Below are 19,916 nucleotides of genomic sequence, written 5' to 3' on the forward strand. Positions count from 1 at the left end.
GTAGGTGCTCAGTCCAAACTTTTGAATAGATGGCCTTCTGGATGAATGAACACAGCTGGAAGTGAGTCCATGGTGAACCTGGCTCTGCAGGCAGTTCGAGGGCCAGCTCCGCTGACAAGGTGGATGCAGGAGAGCCAGCAGCCTGCAGAGGGCTTGGGTTTTAAGAACCTGGGCAATCAGCTAGTGCTCACTTGGGAAAAATAGTTCAGAGATGACTTGCTCTGGATTTCAGTGGGTAATGCTTAGCTTGGAACAAAAAACCCTTGGCGAATCTTCATTTTCTGGCCTTGGCCCTGATTTTGACTGATCCCGTTTGATGCACGAGTTGGAGAACTGGTTTTCAAGGCCTGCTTTTCAGATTTCGTCACTGTAGTCCCATTATTGGTCCCAACGGTGAGCAGGAAGCTTAGCTCCAATCCCAGGCTCTACCCACTTACTATAAGACTAATCTTGGGTGAGACTTTTATCTCTGGGACCTTTTTTTTTTTCCAGTAGTAAAACTTCCCTTGCCTGATTGAAAAGATTATATTGGTTAATATGTGTAAAATGTTTACAATGGTCATATGTTAAGTAGTTGAAAAAAATCAGTTCCTCTTCTGTGTAACTGGAATTAGCATAGAATTGCTCTGAGAAAATTTGGCCTTGGCCTTACTCTTATTCCATTTGGGTTCCTGTCATCTAGAATTCATTATTTCCTCACTTGTTCAGGAATGTAGTCCATGTGAGGACCCAGTTAGTCCTTACTTCCTGTAGGACTCTAGGTCATACCGAGACATTGTCCCAGGTCAGGCTCCCCAGGCAGCCAACTACGAGCCAGAGACGTGTATGCGGGAAATTCACTGGGAGTGATAATCACAGGATCGGGCAGAGGGAGAAGGGCAGCTCCGAGGCAGTCTCAGCAAAGGCCTCAGTTGATCCCATAGGAGCTTGAGGTCTGGAGTGATTCTTCAGAGTTGGCTAGAATTGAGGCAAAGGGCGACTCTTCCTGCCCTGCAGTGACCAGTTGCTGGGTACAGACTGCCACTGGGAAGGGGATGTGACCTTTGGCCAGGCTTTCTCTTTAGCAGAGGTGATTCTGAAAAACTGCCAGCATTTCCAGCTGCCGAGAGAATGAACCTGAGTCTGAAAGGAAGGATTGGGCGGAGCCCGGGCCTCTTCTGCACACATCTGGACTAGCCTTGGCCTTGCAGAGACAGCAGTATCAGTCTTACACTTGGGGGTCTAGGCAGACCGGTTCCGCTCCCGGCTCAGCCACTTACCAGCTGGCTCCCTGACAAGCTCCTTTGCCTCTGTAACTGAGGGATGCTGGTACCTTGAAAACCTTCCTCATCGTTGACTGCAGAATGTTTTCCGTGATTGTGGAGGGGGTAAAGTGAGAGGCAGATCGTCAATATGCTCCAAACAGCAATAAATACTCATCCACATGCCTTGGTGAGGGCAGGGGTGGTCTTAGGTAAATGAGGTCACCACACAGGGCGTTGAGTATAGATGTGCCACTTAAACTATGAAGAGCAGGGCAGCTCTTGGACAGCAGCTCTGTCCCTCTTATGCGGCGCTACTCCGACTTCCAGTGTCTCAGTGGGTGACTGGTCATCCATAAGCATGTTGGGAATGTTTCACATGCACATGAACTGACTGTGACGCTGTTTCCCTCCAGGTGACACAGAAGTACTCCCTGGTGATCGTGCAGGGCCACCTGGTCTCCGAAGGCGTCCTGCTTTTTGGCCACCAGCACTTCTACATCTGTGAGAACTTCACCCTCTCCCCCGTGGGTGATGTCTACTGCACCCGCCACTGCTTATCTAAGTGAGTTCCCTCCTTCCCCCAGCAGGTCCTTCCCTGAGCCTCTCAGCCACCCCTACCCCTGCTCCTCCCACTTTGTTCTCACTGTGGGCTGATGTTTGTGCCTGAAACCAAGCCATGAGCTGAAATAGAAGAAACGAAGACACAGACATTCATGACTGAGGTTTCCCAAAGCTGGCGTTTGGGGTGGGTAACAAACGGCTGCTCCTCATGCCTCTCGTGATATGGCACACACCTCAAGACAGGGGGCTTCTCTCCTTATTTCAGTGATTAAATCCTGTGCCATGAGCTTGCTCATTGAACAGCATGTGGACTGCTCGTTCTGTGCAAGCCATCAGACAGTGCCCCTCGTGCTGAGTGAGGCACACGAGTGCACTCAGCCACACAAATGGGTTCATTTGGAAAGAGTTTGAAGCACACTGACATCAGAGGACAAAATATTTATTATGAGAGGAGCCTTCTGGGGTCACACTTGATGACATGGGGCTAGTGTGGTGAGCGGGGGCGACTGGAGATCTGGGTTTTGAAAGTTGGTTGGGATTTGGGTAGAACTTAGAAAAGTCTTTTTTTTTCTTACATCAACTAATACCAGAGGTCTTTGGCAGGAAATTCAGAAGTTCTTCTTTATAATCAAGTGTATTTGTTCTATTCGGGTAGCTCTCCTTGGTTAATTCTCTTGTGTTCACAGTGTACAACTGTTCAGTCATATTGCCTCTGTTCTCACTTTGGCTAGGAGGTCAGCTGTCAGGTAATATGCCTCACTTGATCATTACATTTGAACAAATATGGATGAAGACTTCTTGACTTTTCTGGTTAGCAAAGGTTTAAACAATGACAAGATAACCTCTTAACCCAGCAGTTCTTAAACTAATATCAAGTCACCTTAAGGGCTAGTTAAAACAGACTTATGGGGACCAATCTTCACCCTAATGTCCAGTTTGGTAGATCTTCGGAAGAGCCTGAGATTTTAACGAGTTCTTGGGTGATGCTGATGCTATTGGTCTGGGACCACACTTTGAGAACCACTGTCTTAGACTATTGACAGAAGAACTAGAGCCTTCTCTGCCAATAACTGAAGAATTTTAGCTCCTGGTTCTCATATCATTTCCAGTTTATGGCAGGAAGCAGAAGTTTAAGAAGTGTGGAAGAAGAGATGTCAGCCCACCCTCCTTTGATTTAGATTTGCTTTAAAATGCTTGGCATTTTTCTTTCTGCTAATTTCCATCTTTTATTCATATCAAACGTTCACCGATTGCTGCGAATCTTCTGTGCTTTTCCAAGGCAGGAGGAGCATAATTAATACTTGGCACATGCACCCCATCTTATTGCTCATGTTTTATTGATACTGATCAATATGGACAGTGGGTCTGCAGACTTGCCTTTCTGAGAGCCGATGAAAGCTTTCTCCTCTACCTATATGCGTGGCATGCCCGTGTAATGACTTGCATAATCCATTGCTTCACTCTCAACCTCTGGTTTAAATCATGTTAGTGTTAGATAAGATCTTATTGATTAGGTAAATTGTGTTTATGAGGTGCATCTAAACATGATCAGATTGACTATATCTGCACTTTTAATAGAAGCCCAGTTGTTGGGTTGTATACACTCACTTGATTTGCAATGACAAAGGAGACTTCCCATGTCTGGAAATGTACTTTTCTAGAATGTGAGTAGGAGTGGAGTGAGAACAAATGACTACCCTGGAATATCATGTGGGAATTGCTTAGGTAATTTTAGTCACCAGACCTCAAAGAAGTATTTGTTAACCAGACAGTGCTTTCTCTCTGAGGTCTTGTCTGCTGCCTTAAGAAACTTCTGGCACTCGTGGAGATGCGGTTCTCTGAGACTGGCTATTAGATCATGTCAGATCAATGGGGATTAAGTCTTATTTTGACCATGGAGACTAAGGAAGATACATAAATAAGCCAGTTAAAAATAAAGCTAACGCAACCCTGAAATGTTTCTCTAAAAGACTGCCATCAAATTGAGTATAGTTGAGCACTAGACCTTGAAAGAGGCTCTCTGATGCACCATAAAAATATCCCAAATAAAACTCAGGAACACTGCAAACCCTCCAGCATTGATTGCACTTGGTACTTTGGAGCGTTCCTCAGAAAGTAAGGACCTTTCTAGATGGGTTCTTTTGCTTTCAGTGAGATCACTGTAACCTGAATAGAATGATTATACTTGTTTTCTATGGCTGTATAACAAAATACCAAAAATTAGGTGGCTTAAACAACCAAATTTATTGTCTCCCAGGTCAGGAGGCCTAGAAGTCCAAAATCAAGATGTTAACAGGGCCATGGTCTCTGTACAGCTCTTGGAGAGGTTCCTTCCTTGCCTCAGCCTCTGGTGTTTCCCTGCAGCCCTTGGCTTTTCTTGGCTTGGAGACACATCAGTCACATGGCCACCTTCTGTCTGTATGTCTTCACGAGATCTTCCCTCTGTGTGTGTGTGTGTCTCTGTGTCCACATTTCCCCTTTATTTAAGGACCCTAGCCATATTGGATTAGGGCCAATCTTGACCTCATTTTAACTTTATAAACCTCTGTAAACACCCTATTTCCAAAAAACAAGTCACATTCTGAGGTACCGGGGGTTAGGACTTCAACAGACAACATCTCCCTCTTGGAGAACACTAGTCTACCCATAATAGCGGAAGACAACCTTTCAAGGTATATAACATTTGATTCATTTTGTTGGAATCCAAGCCATCCAACTGGTTCTTTGTGATAGGGTGCTTACAGTCAGATATTTTCTCCACATTAGTCAAAATTTTTGAGGTATCTTTCCTTTGTTTAATTCAATTCAACAGATACTGGAAATTCGTATTGTGCCAGGCACTGGGGTAGACTCCACACACACAAAGAGATAAGTCAGATGTGGGCTGAGTCTGGTAAAGAGCTTGTGATCTAGTGAATGATTCTGGGTATAAATTACAGGTATAAATTCTGATAGTAATTAGATTAATTCAAATATTTTAGTCTGAAATCCACTTTTACTATCAAAGACTAGGTCAACCAATACGATTATCACTTAGTTTACTGTGGTTTCCCTAGTTAAGAAGTTAAAAAGTATACTGTAGCCAGTCCGGCAAGCTTGCATATATTATGGTAGCTGTCATACAATAGAGCAGTGAACGGCATCCTATAAACTGTGGCCACAGCTCTACCTAAAGAAGAACATGACTCAGCTCCTCCTTTCTATCCATTGGCCGTAAGGGCCTGAACTCTGCCTTAAGGCCCAGAGCAGGGAGAAAACAGTGTTGGCGAGCAGACCCAGTCATAGCTGTGTGACAAACACTGCATAAGTCAGAACTCCAATCCGGGCTCACCTCAGTGAACTCCATAACGTTTTTACAGTTTTGCTTTCCTGAGCATCTGAGTCAGTCTGAGTTCCTACCATATAAGGTTATTCAATCCCTGCAAGTAGGAGAAAAATGAATACACTTCCTCCTACAAGCTCCTTCCTAAAAGCATTTTCCAGAACATTCTTCCTCATGTCATCAGTGCTGGGTCACAGGATCAGTCAGCACAGAGAGAGCTACAAGGAGGGAGCTTGCACGGAGGATTCTGTCAAAAGCCAGCGAGCCTTTTGGCCTCAGAGGAGATAAGGTATTGGTGAACGAGCTTGGATTTTAGAGTCAGAGGACCCGGGTTTCAAGCCAGTTCCATGTGACCTTGGAAGAGTCACTTCTCCTCTTTGGAATGCAGTTTCCTCATGTCTGATATGGGAATACTAATGGCACATCCTCTGTAAGGCTTTGTTATGAGGTTTAAATTAAACAACAGACAGGATGTGCTTGGCAGGCTGTCTGCCTGGTTGTCAGTCCACTCAGCAAACATGCCCAGAGCTCTGGGGAAGATGAAGAGGATAGAGAGCCGTGGGTACAGGTCTGTACCCCCAATGACCTCACTCATAGTCTGATGGGAAGAGAACCAACCAAAAGTGTGGCTGAGGTGCAGATGATGTTTGCTGTGGTTCCCGCAGGCATGGGGCTATGGGAGCACAGAGGCAACCTCACTGTCATTCTTGCCAGTGTCTGGACCTGAGATACTGGTTGACCTAAGCTAGGAGTAGGAACCAGAATTACCACCATGGCCCCATGGGAAATCAGCAAAGTTCAGCAGAAGTGCAGCTTAGCCCTTGATGGGAGGACAAAGAGCCTTAGCCAGAAGATTTGGATGAAAGCACCCAGGAAGAAGCATCCAGAACCAAAGCCACGTTTATTTTTGATCAGTCGTACAGCAATGTGTCTCAAGGCAGAGATTCGAGAGGCTTGTTCTAAGAAAAGGTAGGAGGAGCTGCAAAGGGCTGAGCCTTGACCCTGGATGGCAGGAGGCTGAGCAACAGGCTCAGGCCGTAACCCCCAGGAGCAGCCTTCCTTTCCACCTTCAGGGACCATTCTGCATTGTGCACAGGTGCACGCCCTCAGTGCTGCAGATGCCCGGCCATCCCCACTGACCAGTGACTGGAGAATCCCTGCTGACCCGTGTGACAAATGATCTGTCTGCTTCCCCTGGGAAGCGTGGCTCGGAGGCCTGGTGGCTTGCTCCGAAGGCTGGGTGGGGAGGGCCACACTCAGAGCTGGGGTGGGAGCATGTGGGATAGCAGCTTCACCCGAACCTGCCACCTTGTGCTGGGGCAGGGGCTTTCACGGTTCTTGGCTCTTTGGACCTATGGTTGATATACAGGCTTCTTGGGGGCTGGGGTGCCTGGAATGCCCCTCAGTAATCAAGTCCCAAATAGGCATTTGATCAGAGTGTTTTTAGTCACAACTGAAATTTGCTATATAACTCAGAAGTTCAGAAATATAACTCTATACCTGAAATCAGTTTTATTTCTCAAGTCCCCATTCATATTGGTGGTGAAAAGCTTTGTTACCTAAAGGTGTTTCCATTACTTGCAGTGCCCAAATTGTCCTCTGTGGGATAAATCTTAATCAAATTCACGATGCTCCCTTTCTCTTTTCTCCCTCTCTCCCCAAGGTGGTTGGCGGGGGGTGGGGGTGTCGTTCTGACTGCTGAGAGAGCTCCTGGATCTGGGTTGGGACCCTGGGGCCACCGCTGATGCCGTGGTCAGTGTCCTCCACCCTGCCAGTGCTCTCAGCTCACTGCATCCTTCTTTGGGGCTCAGGGATTCTCTGCCCCTTTCTCCCATGATATTCTAGATGCCATCCCACGTGGCTGGGCCACCCCAGACCCTGTGTTGCTGAAGCCGGGTTTCTTTATGGAGGCTTTTCATCTTTCTGCCCCTTCTTTCTGGCCTGAAATTTCTCCATGGGTAATGGGATCTTTTTTTCACCCTTCTCCACCCCCTCAACCCATATTTGACCCCTGCATCCAGAAAGCTTTATATTCACCCCCTCTATCCTGTGCCATTGTCTGCCCTGGAGGCCATCCCCTCACCCGGTGACAGGGATGCCCCACCCTGCTCCAGGGCAGGGCCGACACAGGCAGGAGCTTGGAAAGGGTTCAGCAGGTCGGTGGGGTGGCAGCCCAGTGGGTCGTGATTGCAGCACTCCCCCTGAGTGTCTCCAGAAACATGGGGTCCAGGGTGTCACAGGGCAGGAGAGAGAGCAAGCCCTCCAGATGCTCTCTCGCTGAATGTCGTGCTTCCTTTTCAGCATCAGCGATCCATTCATTTTCAACATGTGCAGCAAAGACAGGTCCTCCGACCACTACTCGTGCCAGAGACACAGCTACGGGGACCTCAGGGAGCTCCGGCAGGCACGCTTCTTGCTGCAGGTATGCCCCGGGGAGGGGGCAAGAGGGAGAGCCATCTCTTCATGGAAAAGGTAAAAGGTGCTGTGGAGGCCCCATCTGATAGTGCGGGGCGCACCTCCGTGACCCCCTTCACACCTCTGCACTGCCCAGTGCCCTTTGGGACACATCTCTAAGTCCTCTGGCTTATGCTGGGCCTGGCTTCCTTGTTGACAGTTCTGCTTCACTCTCTCCCCATTCCCTCCTATGTGGCTGCTGAAATCTTCTCTCTCTTACTGTGTCATTGAGGATCCAGCCTCTTTGCTTTACTTTCCCCTTGACACGTCACAGAGCGGCCTTGGAGATCCTGGAATACAGGACAGTGCAGCTCCATTGCCTCATGGCAGAGCTGATGACTAAGAGTTCAGGGTCAGCCTGCCCCATCTGTGTGTGTGGATCCCTCTGCTGACCTCTACCCCTCCCCTCTGCCCTCCCCACAGTCTCATCCATCTTCAAGCTCCCCGACATTTCCTGGGCCCAGTGGTTTGGAGATCTCTTGATTGTCCCCTCCAACCAAGGTCCCAGAGCTTCAGCCAGTGCTTCCAGGGCTCACGAGGGGCTAGCAGAGTTGGTGCCCTTCGGAGGCAGGGCTCTGCCATCAGCCAGTCACAGCCTGAGGCTTCTCACTTCAGGTGCAAAAGGAGGAGCCCCTCCTGGCCTCAAACACACCTGGGCCTCCCCAGCCCAGCCTCACAGGAAGAAAGCTGAATCAGTGTCCAGAGTCCTCCCAGGCTGCTGGCAGAGGCAGAGAGGAGGGATCACCCGTGTGGGAGGGAGGGCCCCCGATCTTTCTTCCACCCTTTCCGGAGGCTCTCTGTTCTGCTAAGGCCAAGGGGGGATGGGGTTGGCCCTAAGCAACCTAGTCATGAGTGTTTTAGCTGTAAATGTCTTTGGGTCTGTAATTTATCCTACGATCCTCCTGCCTGGGGGTATCCTTACTATTTTCTGACACAGAGGCTCAGGGGGGCCTTTCTAGCTCATTCTAGAAAGGATCAGCACACTTCTGGAATCCGACTAGCCCTCTTCCTCCCTCTCCACTGATTTTGCTCACAAAGTGTTGGTCCTCATCTTGCCTAACCTTGGTGTGCTTCTTTGCAAGGACAGTGAGCTAGAAGGGGAACCTTGGAAGAAGGCCCGCCCTGAGGGTTCTGGGTAGTGGGGCTGGCATGAGCCTACTCCTGACCAGGGCCCTGCCACTGAAGCATGTCTGAGCACAGGTGATCAAATCTTGTCTCTTCCACCATTACATATATAGCACTCGGCACACCTTTTGGTACATCTAAATACTCAAAATTATTATTTTATGATTATGTCTGCCTTATAGATTATATATAGTAGCACATAGGTATCAGCAAGTGAGTTTCTTTCCCCTCAGTAAACAGTGATTGTTTCCAGATGTTTGGTTAGCCTGACAGTGGTGGAAAGGGGAAGCAGGAGAGCTTGTGAGCATGGCCAAGTAGTGTGGGAGTCGGGGGCCGGGAGAGCTTCGTGAGCAGAGCCCTCATCTCTCTTGGGTTCCCCTAGAAGAAAGTCAGTTCTTGGGCGCTCAAGGTTGCTCGGAGAAGCCATTACGTCTGCACTGATCATCTGTTTTGCACAGTATTTACATTTCTGTTTGTAGAAAAATATGCAGGGCTCCTATGTGTACCCCTACCCCATCCAGACAGGTTTGCATTATTGTCACAGGTACTTTCCTCTGCCCTGGAGCCCAGAACTGGACATTGAGAGCAGTACTGGCCAGGCAGACCAGGACCTGACTCAGTTGTCGGATACAGTGCTTCCTCAGTCCCTTTATGCCCAGGCTTCTCCCTCCCTCCAGCCCTCGGAATTCTCTCCCTGACTGGGTCTCATCCTGAGCCTCATCCTACGTGGAGATTCTCTCTGTGGCTGTTCCAAGTCCGTTATTTACACAGCTTGGACGAGAAGGGAGACAGGGAGGGAAGAGGGAAAGGAAGAAGACAGGAAATTATGTAGAGTTCACTTAGACATCAACAAAATACCCTTGCTATGTCGGCATGGCCACATCTAAATGGCTCTGCATAAGGAGTTGGGCAAAGCACCCTGTGCCTGCCGGTCTGTAGCTCAGCATACAGTGCTGCCTAGACTGTGAGTTGCACCCACCCAACCCCCCATCCCCTATTATTTCTCATGAAGTGACTCTATGGTTCAGGAAACCAAACTCATGACCCAGAAGTGAAGGAGTCTGAAGGTACCACCAGGCTCTTTCCTTCCTCTGTCTGTTCCTGGCTTATCCTGGGAGTGGGGCTCTTGCTTCCTGCTTCAGTCAAAGAAAGTCTGGGGCCCCCTGCCCTCCTACCGATTTTGCTGGGACTCCCCCGTCACTGTCACTAAGGTCTTTGTACCCCCCTGGAGAGGTTGGAAGAAGCGACCAGGAACAGTTGTCTGACACAGAACCAAATGACCCATTGCTGACAGCTCTGTGGCCTGCAGTTTCTTCATTTCAGGCAACTTCAGCAGCAGTAAAAGGGGTTTCTCTTTATAGGATCTCGCCCTGGAGCTCTTTTTCCAAAATGGATATTCCAAGTTTCTTGTCTTTCACAACAGCGATCGGAGTAAGGTCTTCAAAAGGTAAGGGTTTGAAAATCCTCCTCTCGTCATGAACTGAGAACAGGACAATGACAGTTCAGCTCTGTTCTCAGAGAACTGTTCTCAGCCCACAGCAGGCAGGATTTAGATCAGACATGGGAAGAACTTACTGACATACGGAGCTAGTGAATCACGGAATGAAGTATAGAAAAAGATGCAGAAATGCCTTCCCTAAATCCAGAGAAACAGGCCCCATTTCATGGACTGAAGTGATTTAGGACAATAATGACTAAAGGAGGAAAAACTTGTGCAGACACAACACATATAAGAAACTGGCTGTTTAATGGGCCTTCCAGAATTTTCTGGCTTGGTTTTTTAATTTTCCAAATTATTTTTTGGCTTAATCTTTTCTTTTTGATCCCAGTTGCCAGTTTTAGTTGTTCCAATTTCATATTTCACTGGAAAGAATTCCAAACAACTGATTCCCCACTTCTTCATGGAACATCTTTGTTTCTTAGAAAAGCCTGCTGTTTTAGTTTAACTTCTCCAAATAGATTAATGCAGCAATCCAAGAAATCTGAGCTAGTGTTTAATTTTTTAATACTAACAGTTATTTTTTTCATTATTATTAAAGTTACAGATAAATAGATCTGTGGAGAATCTAGAAGGGCTAGATTCCTAGCCATAGACAGATAGCATCGAAGGTAGAATAACAGAATGGGGAGAGAAGGGTATGTTCAACTCCACTTTGGGTTGGGAGTTCTGGGGTGATATTTGACACCTCGAGCCTGGGAACCCCCTTTTGTGCTCAGAGTTTCTAGCCTTGCCTTCCTGTTGGCCCTGGCTAGTTACTGGGACTAGAACCAGCTGCTGGGTCCACAGGGCAGGGCCAGGATGGAGAGCACAACTCCTGCAGCGAGGCTGTTTGCACCAGCTCTGGGCACATCTCCATCCACTGTGAGCCTTCTTCCGAGTCCCCTCCAAGGAGCGCCGTTGTCTTGCCTCCTAAAGTTTTCTTCAAGTCCCATCTTGGACCCAACTGAAGAAGTCGATAGTGCCATGCAGAACCTCACGTCTCTTTCCCCCTGTGATTTCTGTATGTTAAGCGTAGTTTTTCACAGTTCACCTAGAAGTTCACCCCTCACTCAGGCAGTGAATGTTGGTCCTCCCCTTCACGACCCTGCCTCAAGGAGCCTTAAGTTAGATGGCATTTGCAGTGATTGCAGAAATTGGCAATGGAATGGATTGTCAAGTGCCTGGCCCAGAGGAGGTATCCAAAACACATACATGGCTTTTATTGCAACTGCTGTTTTATTGCCATTTTTATTAAGGTTAGAATGTATAATGCTGGGGGTCTGCCTCAGAGGTACACCTGGGTTTGGTGTTCATGCCCTGGGGACAGGAAGAGGTGCGGGAGGGGCAAGTATGTGCCCTACCTCTTGACTGGCACCAAAACTGTCTCTTGGTGGTGGAAGTTTTGACTCTGCTGCTGGAATAATCTTTTCCTTTTTTTTTTTAGCTTCTGCTCTTTCCAACCCAGCTTGAAGGGGAAAGGCGTCATGGAGGAACCCCTCAATCTAAGGTAATGGGGTGGGCAGGAGCCCAGCCATGCTCTCTGGGCATGGTGCTGGCCTTGCTTGGACTGTCTCCATTTGTCTGATCCTACTGTAAAGAAGTATGCAAAGATGCATCAGTATGCATTCTCTTCCCTTTTACTCCCTCCCATCCCCATCCTTTCCTCCTCCTCCTGGAGTTGCATCTGCCAATGAAACCTCTACAAACAGACTTGGAATTCCATGTGCTTTGTGGCATTTTCAGACTAAAATGCAAGAAGCGGCCCTCTGCCCATGGTGGGTGGGGCAGGCTGCCTGGTGTGGTGTCAATGCCGGGCCCAGGCTTGGTGTCAGGGCCCCAGGTGGAGTGTGTGAGCCATCTCAGGTCTGTCCTTCCCATATGAGATCCTCCGAAAACTCAGAAGCTAAATTAGCAGATGGCGGAATGTGAGGCAGATCTTAATTTACAAATCTGTGATATGGAGCATCCTCGCCAAGGAATGGAGGCTCACAGCCTCCTCCCACAGCCTCCGTTTACAAGTACCCATTCTCTGGAAGGCTAATTCAGGATTGGTGAGTGCTTTTATTTCAATTAGGAATGAAACCAGAAGAAGAAAGTGGTTGCTGGTTTTCCCCAGAAGTATGATGGGATAGACTGGGGAGGTGTGTCCCCAGGAGTGGCATCCAAAATATTTATATTGAAAAAAACCCCACCAAAACTCCAAAATATTTAAAACGACCATAGACTGGGTACTACCAAGTCATTCACAACGATTTGTCGTTAGCTTGTTCCATGTGATGGTTGTTGCCTGATAGAGCAAACTACTTGTCCTTATTGAGTTGACATTTTCTTGAGGAAGACAGAAGAAAACAACTTAAGCGAGTGAAATATAAAACATATTAAATAATAAATATAAATATAGAAAAATACAAGTTGGTAGACGTAGGGGCTGAAATCTCAGATGGTGTGATAAGAGGATCCCTCACCAAGAAAGCAATGTTTAAATTCAGATGTGAACAAAATGGGGAAAGGGATTTTGCTGGTAACCGGGGAAAGAGCGTTTCAGGCAGAGGGAAGAGCAGAACAAAGGCCCCAAGGGGGGCAGGGTGGGCTCACCTGGGGCCAGGGTGCTTGGGATGCAGGTAAGAGAAGGGAGAGAGGTAGCAGGGGCTGCTTAATGCAGGCCTTGGGAGCTCCTGCTAACGGCATTGGCTTTTACTCTAAATAAGTGGCCAGTATTGGAGGAATGATGTGACTTAACTTATATTTTAAAAGAATCACTCTGGCTTCTGGGTCAAGAATAAGCGTAGTTAGTCTAAGGCAGAAGCTGGGAGTCCAGTTAGAAGGCTGGTACAGTCATGGGGCCGAGGGATGAGGATGGCTTGGATGGGGCATAGGGTGGTACGAAGATGGTGTGAAGGGCTCTGTTTGTGGACGGATTTGAAAGCAAGTGTGGGGGTGTGTGTGTGTGTGTGTGTGTGTGTGAGTGAAAGAGAGGACTGACAGACCAAGGCTTTAGGCTCGAGCAAGTGGGGAATGAAACGGGAAGACCACAGGAAGTACTATGGGGTGTGTTGCTTATCAGGAGCTGAGTCTTGGACATGTTATTTCTGAAATGCTTGTCAGACACCAAGGTGGAAGTGTCACGTAGGCCAGTGGGTACGTAAACTTAGACTTTAAGGGAAAGGTCCATGTGAAATGTAAATTTATTTAAATAATATTTAAAGCCACGAGCCTGACTAACATCACCAGGGAGAGAGGTCTAAGGATCGTGCCTTGAGGTTTTCCAACCTTTAGAAGTTAAGGACATGGAGAGGAGCCAACAAAAGAAATTCAAGCGGTGGCCAGGAAGGTAGGAGGAGCTGCAGGCATGTAACATGTCCTTTAGGCCAAGTAGAGTGTTCAAGGAGGGAGTGGCCCTCTCTCTTGGTGATAATATGTTGTCAACAAGCCAAGCAAGAAGAGAACTAAACAATTTTGCAACACAGGGGTCACTGATGACCTTCAGAACATCAACTGGAGTAGCTGCTAGCAGAAGCCTCCTGTTGTGTCAGGCACACAACCCCTTTGGTTGGTAGATTTAGTGGGGAGGTGCAAGGCATGCCCGGGAATGGTCCAGGAGGCTGGGGCAGTACGGGCAGGTGGAGGAGGGGTAACTGTTTTGCAAACTGGAATGGACATATCTCTAGAGTTCAATAATGGTACAGTCCTAGTTGTGCATATTAGCTGAATGACCTCATATTATTTATATTTCATACAAACCTTAACGTCCACAATTGGATTTCTCTGCAAACTTTCAGGGCAAGTATGTAAAGCCACGTCAAACTAACTGAAGCAGAAAGATAAATCCATCACCTCATATACCTGGAGACTGACAAAGGTCTGACTCCAGGCACATCTGGATCTCTGGACTCAATAAACCCCACGCACTGTAGCTATTTCATAGGGAGGATTTCCCTTGAGTTGACTCAGTTCTTGGCAGGCTGTCAAAGCATAATGGCATCAATGTCCCCAATAGCTCCAGGATGACAGTCAACTTAGGAATTCTACCACATGGGGAATTCTCTATCCTAGTAATTCTAGCAAAAATCTCAAAAATGATTTTCATTTGCCGAAATTAGGTTAGTGCCCATCCCAGAAGTGATTGAGTGTTTCCATAGGTCAGATCAGTGTCACGTGCCCACCCACCTTCTGGGAGTGGGATCAGTTCTCCCCAGCAACACAGACCAGACTGACAGGGTGGTGGTTCCCCAAGAGAATTGAGGTTCTGTTATCACAAGAAGGGTGAATACTGAGGGGCGAGCAAAAGCAGATGGCCGCCGACTGCTCATGGGGAGAGCTTCCCAGGAACTACAGCATTTATGCATCATATACTTATTTTCTGTCTCCCTGGAACTTCTTTCTTTTTGCATCAACTTTGACATGCCACTTCGCTGAACCCCATTTGTCTCTGCAGATCACCCTTTTATAAATTATGCCTGTGATACCGCTCTGTGGGCACGCAGCTGTCCTCACAGCTGCGAGCCTCACTCTGTCCATTCCTATAGTGTTGCTCTCCAAGCCTTAGAGATGCCTTGTCTCAACAATGCATACCTGTGTCCACACAAGTATGCTTCTAAATTTCTGCCCCAGGATTGGGAGGGCAGACAAAGGAAGGGCAGAGGGAAGAATACATATGAGGAACTAAACTATGGATCTATCGCCACATACATACATATGAGGACCTATGGCCACTAAATTGGGGGTCTGTACAAAAGTGACTATCAAGTGTCGGGAGAATTCTTGGCCCAGAGATGAGTCAAAGGTGTGGAAATTACTCATCACTCATTTGTAGAGATGACCCTAGATACGAGCCGATGTGCCACGTTGCACATGTGGGACAACTGAACACTGTGCTCATTTTATTTCCATTTTGTTTCTTTGCTCTGTGATGGCTATCTGACCCCATTGGAGCAAGATCTTCTGGGGCTATTCTGCACCTGCCTGGCACAGTCTTAGCATAGTGCCAAGCATGGAGACTTTTGGAAAATATGAAACAGGAAAGTTCTTGAGTCAGTTGGGAACAATGCGTGGTGTGCCAGAGGAATGCTTACGTAAGCTCATGGCAAGCAAGCTTCGACAAAATGAGGAAGCCCCAGTGCAAGAACTGATCCTAGGCTCTAGGACCACCCAAGCAGCCAAGGACCTGGTGGGGCTGTGTTGCAATAGACAGCAGTGGGCTTTGAGATTGAACCAATGTGGGCTTATCGTAGGTGCTCAATAAATACTGTAATTACTTTGCTTAGTTTTAACATCACCTGCTGTATATTTCAGGCATGTGTATGGAACAGTTGATTAAAAACAGGTGGCTGTCTGTGCGCTCAGATCTTGTGCATCTCTCCTTTCCAGTCCCTCTCCCACTAGTCCCACCATACCATCAGGAGTTTTAGAGAGGGAAAGCGACAGTGGCACCCAGCCTTAGGAGGACTTGGCTCACCATTTTCCCTATGCCGAGAGCAAACGTGATGATTTTCTATTTGGATTATATACAATGAGTCTTGAAGAATATACCCCTTTGTTTTTTGGACATTCTGGTGAACATGAGCTTCTCATCTCTGATAGAAGTATGTGGTCCATTCTGAGAATTTTCAACTAGCCCAAGAGTCTTGGCCTGTGCTGTGGGTTTTTGTATCTTCAATTCCCAGCTCTCAAAAGCTGATTCAGCCCCTCTCCAGGACCTCCTGTACATATAGGAAGCCAGAGCTTTTGGGTACCAGAGTTTTGTCTAAATTCCAATGACAATGGGTACCTCCATAACTGAATTCTAAGGTGGTTCTGCAGGCCTGGATCCTAAGTGGGACATACTTGTAAAGCCTGGATGAACCTGGGATCCGTAATCCCTCTGTGTCTCCCCATGTTATAAGAGTAGAGAATTCTGGTGGCATAATCAGATGTGGGTATTCATGGCATGCAAGACTCTGCAAGCTTCCAGGGGTTTCTTCTATAAAGTCAGCTAGACACTTCACCAGCCAGGCTTCTGACAGCCAGAAAGCTCCACAATGGAAGCGGCAGGCAGGCCCTGCTGAGATGTGAGTGGGACTAGTTGGAAAACTCATAAACAATAGCTGCAGTGACAAGGAGAGGGCTGCTGGTTGAGAATGTATCTGTGAATAAACATACATCCTCACACTCAGAATTCTCTGTACCCTCCACAAAGGGCTGCAACCGGCTTCAAAATTAAATGCAGTTCCAGTACAATGATCATTTCACAATGACCCTAAAAGGGTGCCGGGGTGGCTCAGTGGGCTGAGCATCAGACTCTTGATTTCAGCTCAGGTCATGATCCCAGGATCATGAGATCGAGCCCCATGTCGGCCTCTGTACTGAATGTGGGGCCTGCCTGAGATTCTCTGCCCCCTAACCTCTCTCTGTCCCTTCTCACCCACTTTCAAAGAAAGACCCCAAAATTCCTTAAAGGGAGACACAAATAGATGTGATCAGGTTAACTAATAACTAGATCAGGTAAATAAAGTGATCTAGTTACTTAATTATCCTGACACTAAGGAAGAAAATACAATTGTCCTGGGTTACATTATTTTCCAATGACAAAAAAACAAGAAACAGGGGTTCATGAACTTTTTTTTTTACTGGAAAATACTTTCTCTTGGTACTGAATGTTACCAAAGGGCAGTGGGTACCAAAGAAGGCAATTCCCTTTTCACAAGATATGAAAAAAGAGCGCTATGGGATAGAATCTTCTGTATTGATACTCTGAAAAAGTAGGGCCCTAACATTTGGACTTATTTCTGTACAGACATTTCTTTGGGTTGCCACATGATCTGGATCTGTTATATTTTTTCCCAATGGTCTCAGTTCATATTGAGCCCAGAATCTAGAAAACTCAGTGAAATACAAAGCTTGAATGGCTCTCTGGTTCTTCCCTCAAATCCCTGATGTACACAGCACACACCTTCCATAGCCATGGACTCTGACAACATCTGAAATGCCTCCTTGCTGTGGCATCAAGGCAAGGTGGCCCTGGGCTGGAGTGGGCTGTCATGTGTGTGGCAGAGCTTATATTTGGGACCTGGTTGTATCTGGTAATTTCTGAAGTGTTCTCTCTATTGTCTAGCTTACTTAAATATAATGTTTACAAGGAAATGCATTTTCTGGCACAAAGTCCTACAGTTGAGTGTTGTCAGAGCTTCCTTTATAGATTCTCTTTGAAAAATAATGAAAGAGAAGAGCTCAGAAAACGAACCATAAGAAGCTATCAATTCCCAAGAGATGGTGATCTTTCATGATAATCAATCATACCCTCCGAGACACCACTGTTAGCAGCATGGAAGCGAACATTCAAGTACCTCTCCTCCCCATGACTGTTCCTTCGGTCTTACTCCAGAGAGAAGCATTGATGACCAGCGGGGAGGCTAGGAGTCTGTCGTGTACGTGACTACTTTGATAAAGATAGCTTTGGCCCCGCGGCTGAGTACAGGAACATGCTCCCTGTTCTTCTTGGGAAAGCACAGCCCCGGGCAGGCAATTGCAGAGACTACACAGACCCTGGAGTCTAGAGCAGAGTTGCTGGAACCAGAGGTGAACTAAACAACCTGCTGGTCTAACCAATGTTTTCAGATTTAAGAACCTTTCCCATGGTTGGCTCAACAGGCCATGAGCAGCTGAGTCTGGTGACCTCCAGCAAGCACGACCTGGGTCATCCGCAGACCTTGGTTTCGAGCCTCATTCATGTCACTCTTATCTCTCTTGCTCACATCTCCTCTTTACTATACCCTTGGCTATGACCTAAGACCCGCTTCTAGGTAGAAGCTTAAATTAAGCCTGTCTACACCAGGACACCCCTTTGTGCTTCCAATTCCACTTAGTCATGTTGCTTCCGTTGGATCAAAGAGGGTTGGGGGAGAGAGGGTAAAAGCCCAGAACTGGGAAGGGAGAGACTTGCTGGTTCACGGTCCCCCACCCAACTTGCTACTTGTGCCCAGTCACCACCAGAAAACTCGGAACATGGGCAGAGGAAGCATACATTTTCTTTTTATTATTTGTAGCATTTTCAAGGACAAAATCAACAACGGATAATTTTAGATTATCTGGTGAACTGAGGTTAAGATGCTCTTTATCCTGAAATGCCTTAGCTCTTCGGGATGGTTGCAAAACATTAAGCTTGTCATAGTTACTCATAAATCAGCCCTTGGCAGATGTACAAGGATCTGTTTATTGCTGCATCTAGGCTGCAGGATTGTTTAAATTTTTTTTATTTTAAAATAACTATAGATTCACAGGAAGTTGCAAAAATAGTACATAGAGTCCCCATACAGCTCTCTCTTAATTTCCCCTGATGGTTGTTACATCTTATGCAATTCTAGTACAATTTCAAAACCAGGAAATTGACATTGGTACTAGATGTGTGCATAGTTCTGTGTCGTTTTGTCATATGTGTAGATTCGTACATTCACCACTATCATCATCATCAATTGCTTTCATCACCACAGAGTTATCTCCTGAGCTACTGTTTTATGATCCTGCCCACCCTCTACCACCCCTCATCAGCGTTAAAGCCTGGAAACTATTGGTCGGTCACCTCAATCAGTTTGTCCTTTAGAGAATGATCTAAAAACGGAATCAAGTATGTGACCCAGAGATTGGCCTGTTTCACTCAGAATAATGCTATTGAGATCCACCCACATTGTTGCATGTATCAATAATATGGTCCATTGTATCGCCGAGTAGTATCCACGATATGGATATGCCAGGGTTTATTTAACCATTTGCCTATCAGAGAAATTTGGTTGTTTCTAGTGTGAGGCCATGGCAAATAAACAAGTCTATTTATATTTAATGTAATTATTGAAATGTGAGGATATAAATCTCCCATTTTATTTTTTGTTTCCTTGTTTATTTTTTCCCTGTTGTTCATTTCTGATTTTTTCTTTCTTTATTTTCTTTCTCTTCTTTCTCTCTTTCTCTTTCTTTCTTTCTTTCACCTACATGTGCATTAATGACTGATTAAAACCTACTTTGATTTATCTATCATATTTTTAAGTATATTTCTTTGTATGAATCTTTTGTGTAGATTTTAGTTTCAGTTGTACTGCATCATAAGTACATAACTTACTACAGGCAACTGGCACAGAGATTTTACTAGTTCAAGCAAAGTGTAGAGACCATAAGTTTTTTAAGTCTAAATTCTTTTAAAACTTTAATTTTTTATAATTTATATCTATCATTTTTAAAAACATTTCTTCTATATGCATGAAAAAATACACCAAGTATTTCCCAAAGTCATTTTCACACACAGATGGCCTAAAGCAAAGTGAGGCAAAGTGAATTTAAGAAGCAAGTCAGTCTCCTGGCCAGCACCAGACAGCCTGGCTTCCAGAATGTTCCTCTTACCACTCTTTTCTTCTCCTAACCAAGGGCTTTTCTTCTTCAGAGTCATTTATTCTTGTTGGCTGATTAGTCTTCAAGTTTTTGCCATAAAGCTATTCTAGGGAGAAGTTGAATGAATCCTAGGGATGGAGATAAGAGACTGAGGCAATTACTCCAGGTCATAGAGGCAAAACAGAAGAGGTCATACCAGGGTCACCTAGGTCTTGCCTGTCTTTCAGAAAGGGCAGTGACTGAGTTAGACTACATGGGGTCTCTGTTCTGTTTGGGGAAAGGGAAACCCCATGTTTTTCCTGTCAAATGTTTTTAGGCTTAATACAATTTCCAAGAAGGAAAAGTGACTGTATTTTAGAGCATGAAAGAATGTCAG

At 46.4% G+C, this 19,916-nt stretch overlaps 1 protein-coding gene across 9 annotated transcripts in view; it reads left to right on the forward strand.

The window, feature by feature from the left end:
• The window catches only part of WDFY4 (WDFY family member 4), a 274,355-nt gene that overhangs the window by 189,810 nt on the left and 64,629 nt on the right, over positions 1 to 19,916 (forward strand). For all 9 annotated transcript variants that reach the window (XM_029932108.1, XM_029932107.1, XM_029932101.1 and 6 more), the window contains 4 exons: positions 1,658 to 1,806; positions 7,429 to 7,549; positions 10,068 to 10,153; positions 11,631 to 11,693. In XM_029932108.1, coding sequence (XP_029787968.1) covers positions 1,658 to 1,806; positions 7,429 to 7,549; positions 10,068 to 10,153; positions 11,631 to 11,693 — 419 coding nt within the window. The remainder of the gene's footprint in view (positions 1 to 1,657; positions 1,807 to 7,428; positions 7,550 to 10,067; positions 10,154 to 11,630; positions 11,694 to 19,916) is intronic.

Source organism: Suricata suricatta, chromosome 2, assembly GCF_006229205.1.
Source record: "Suricata suricatta isolate VVHF042 chromosome 2, meerkat_22Aug2017_6uvM2_HiC, whole genome shotgun sequence".
NCBI lineage: Eukaryota > Metazoa > Chordata > Mammalia > Carnivora > Herpestidae > Suricata > Suricata suricatta.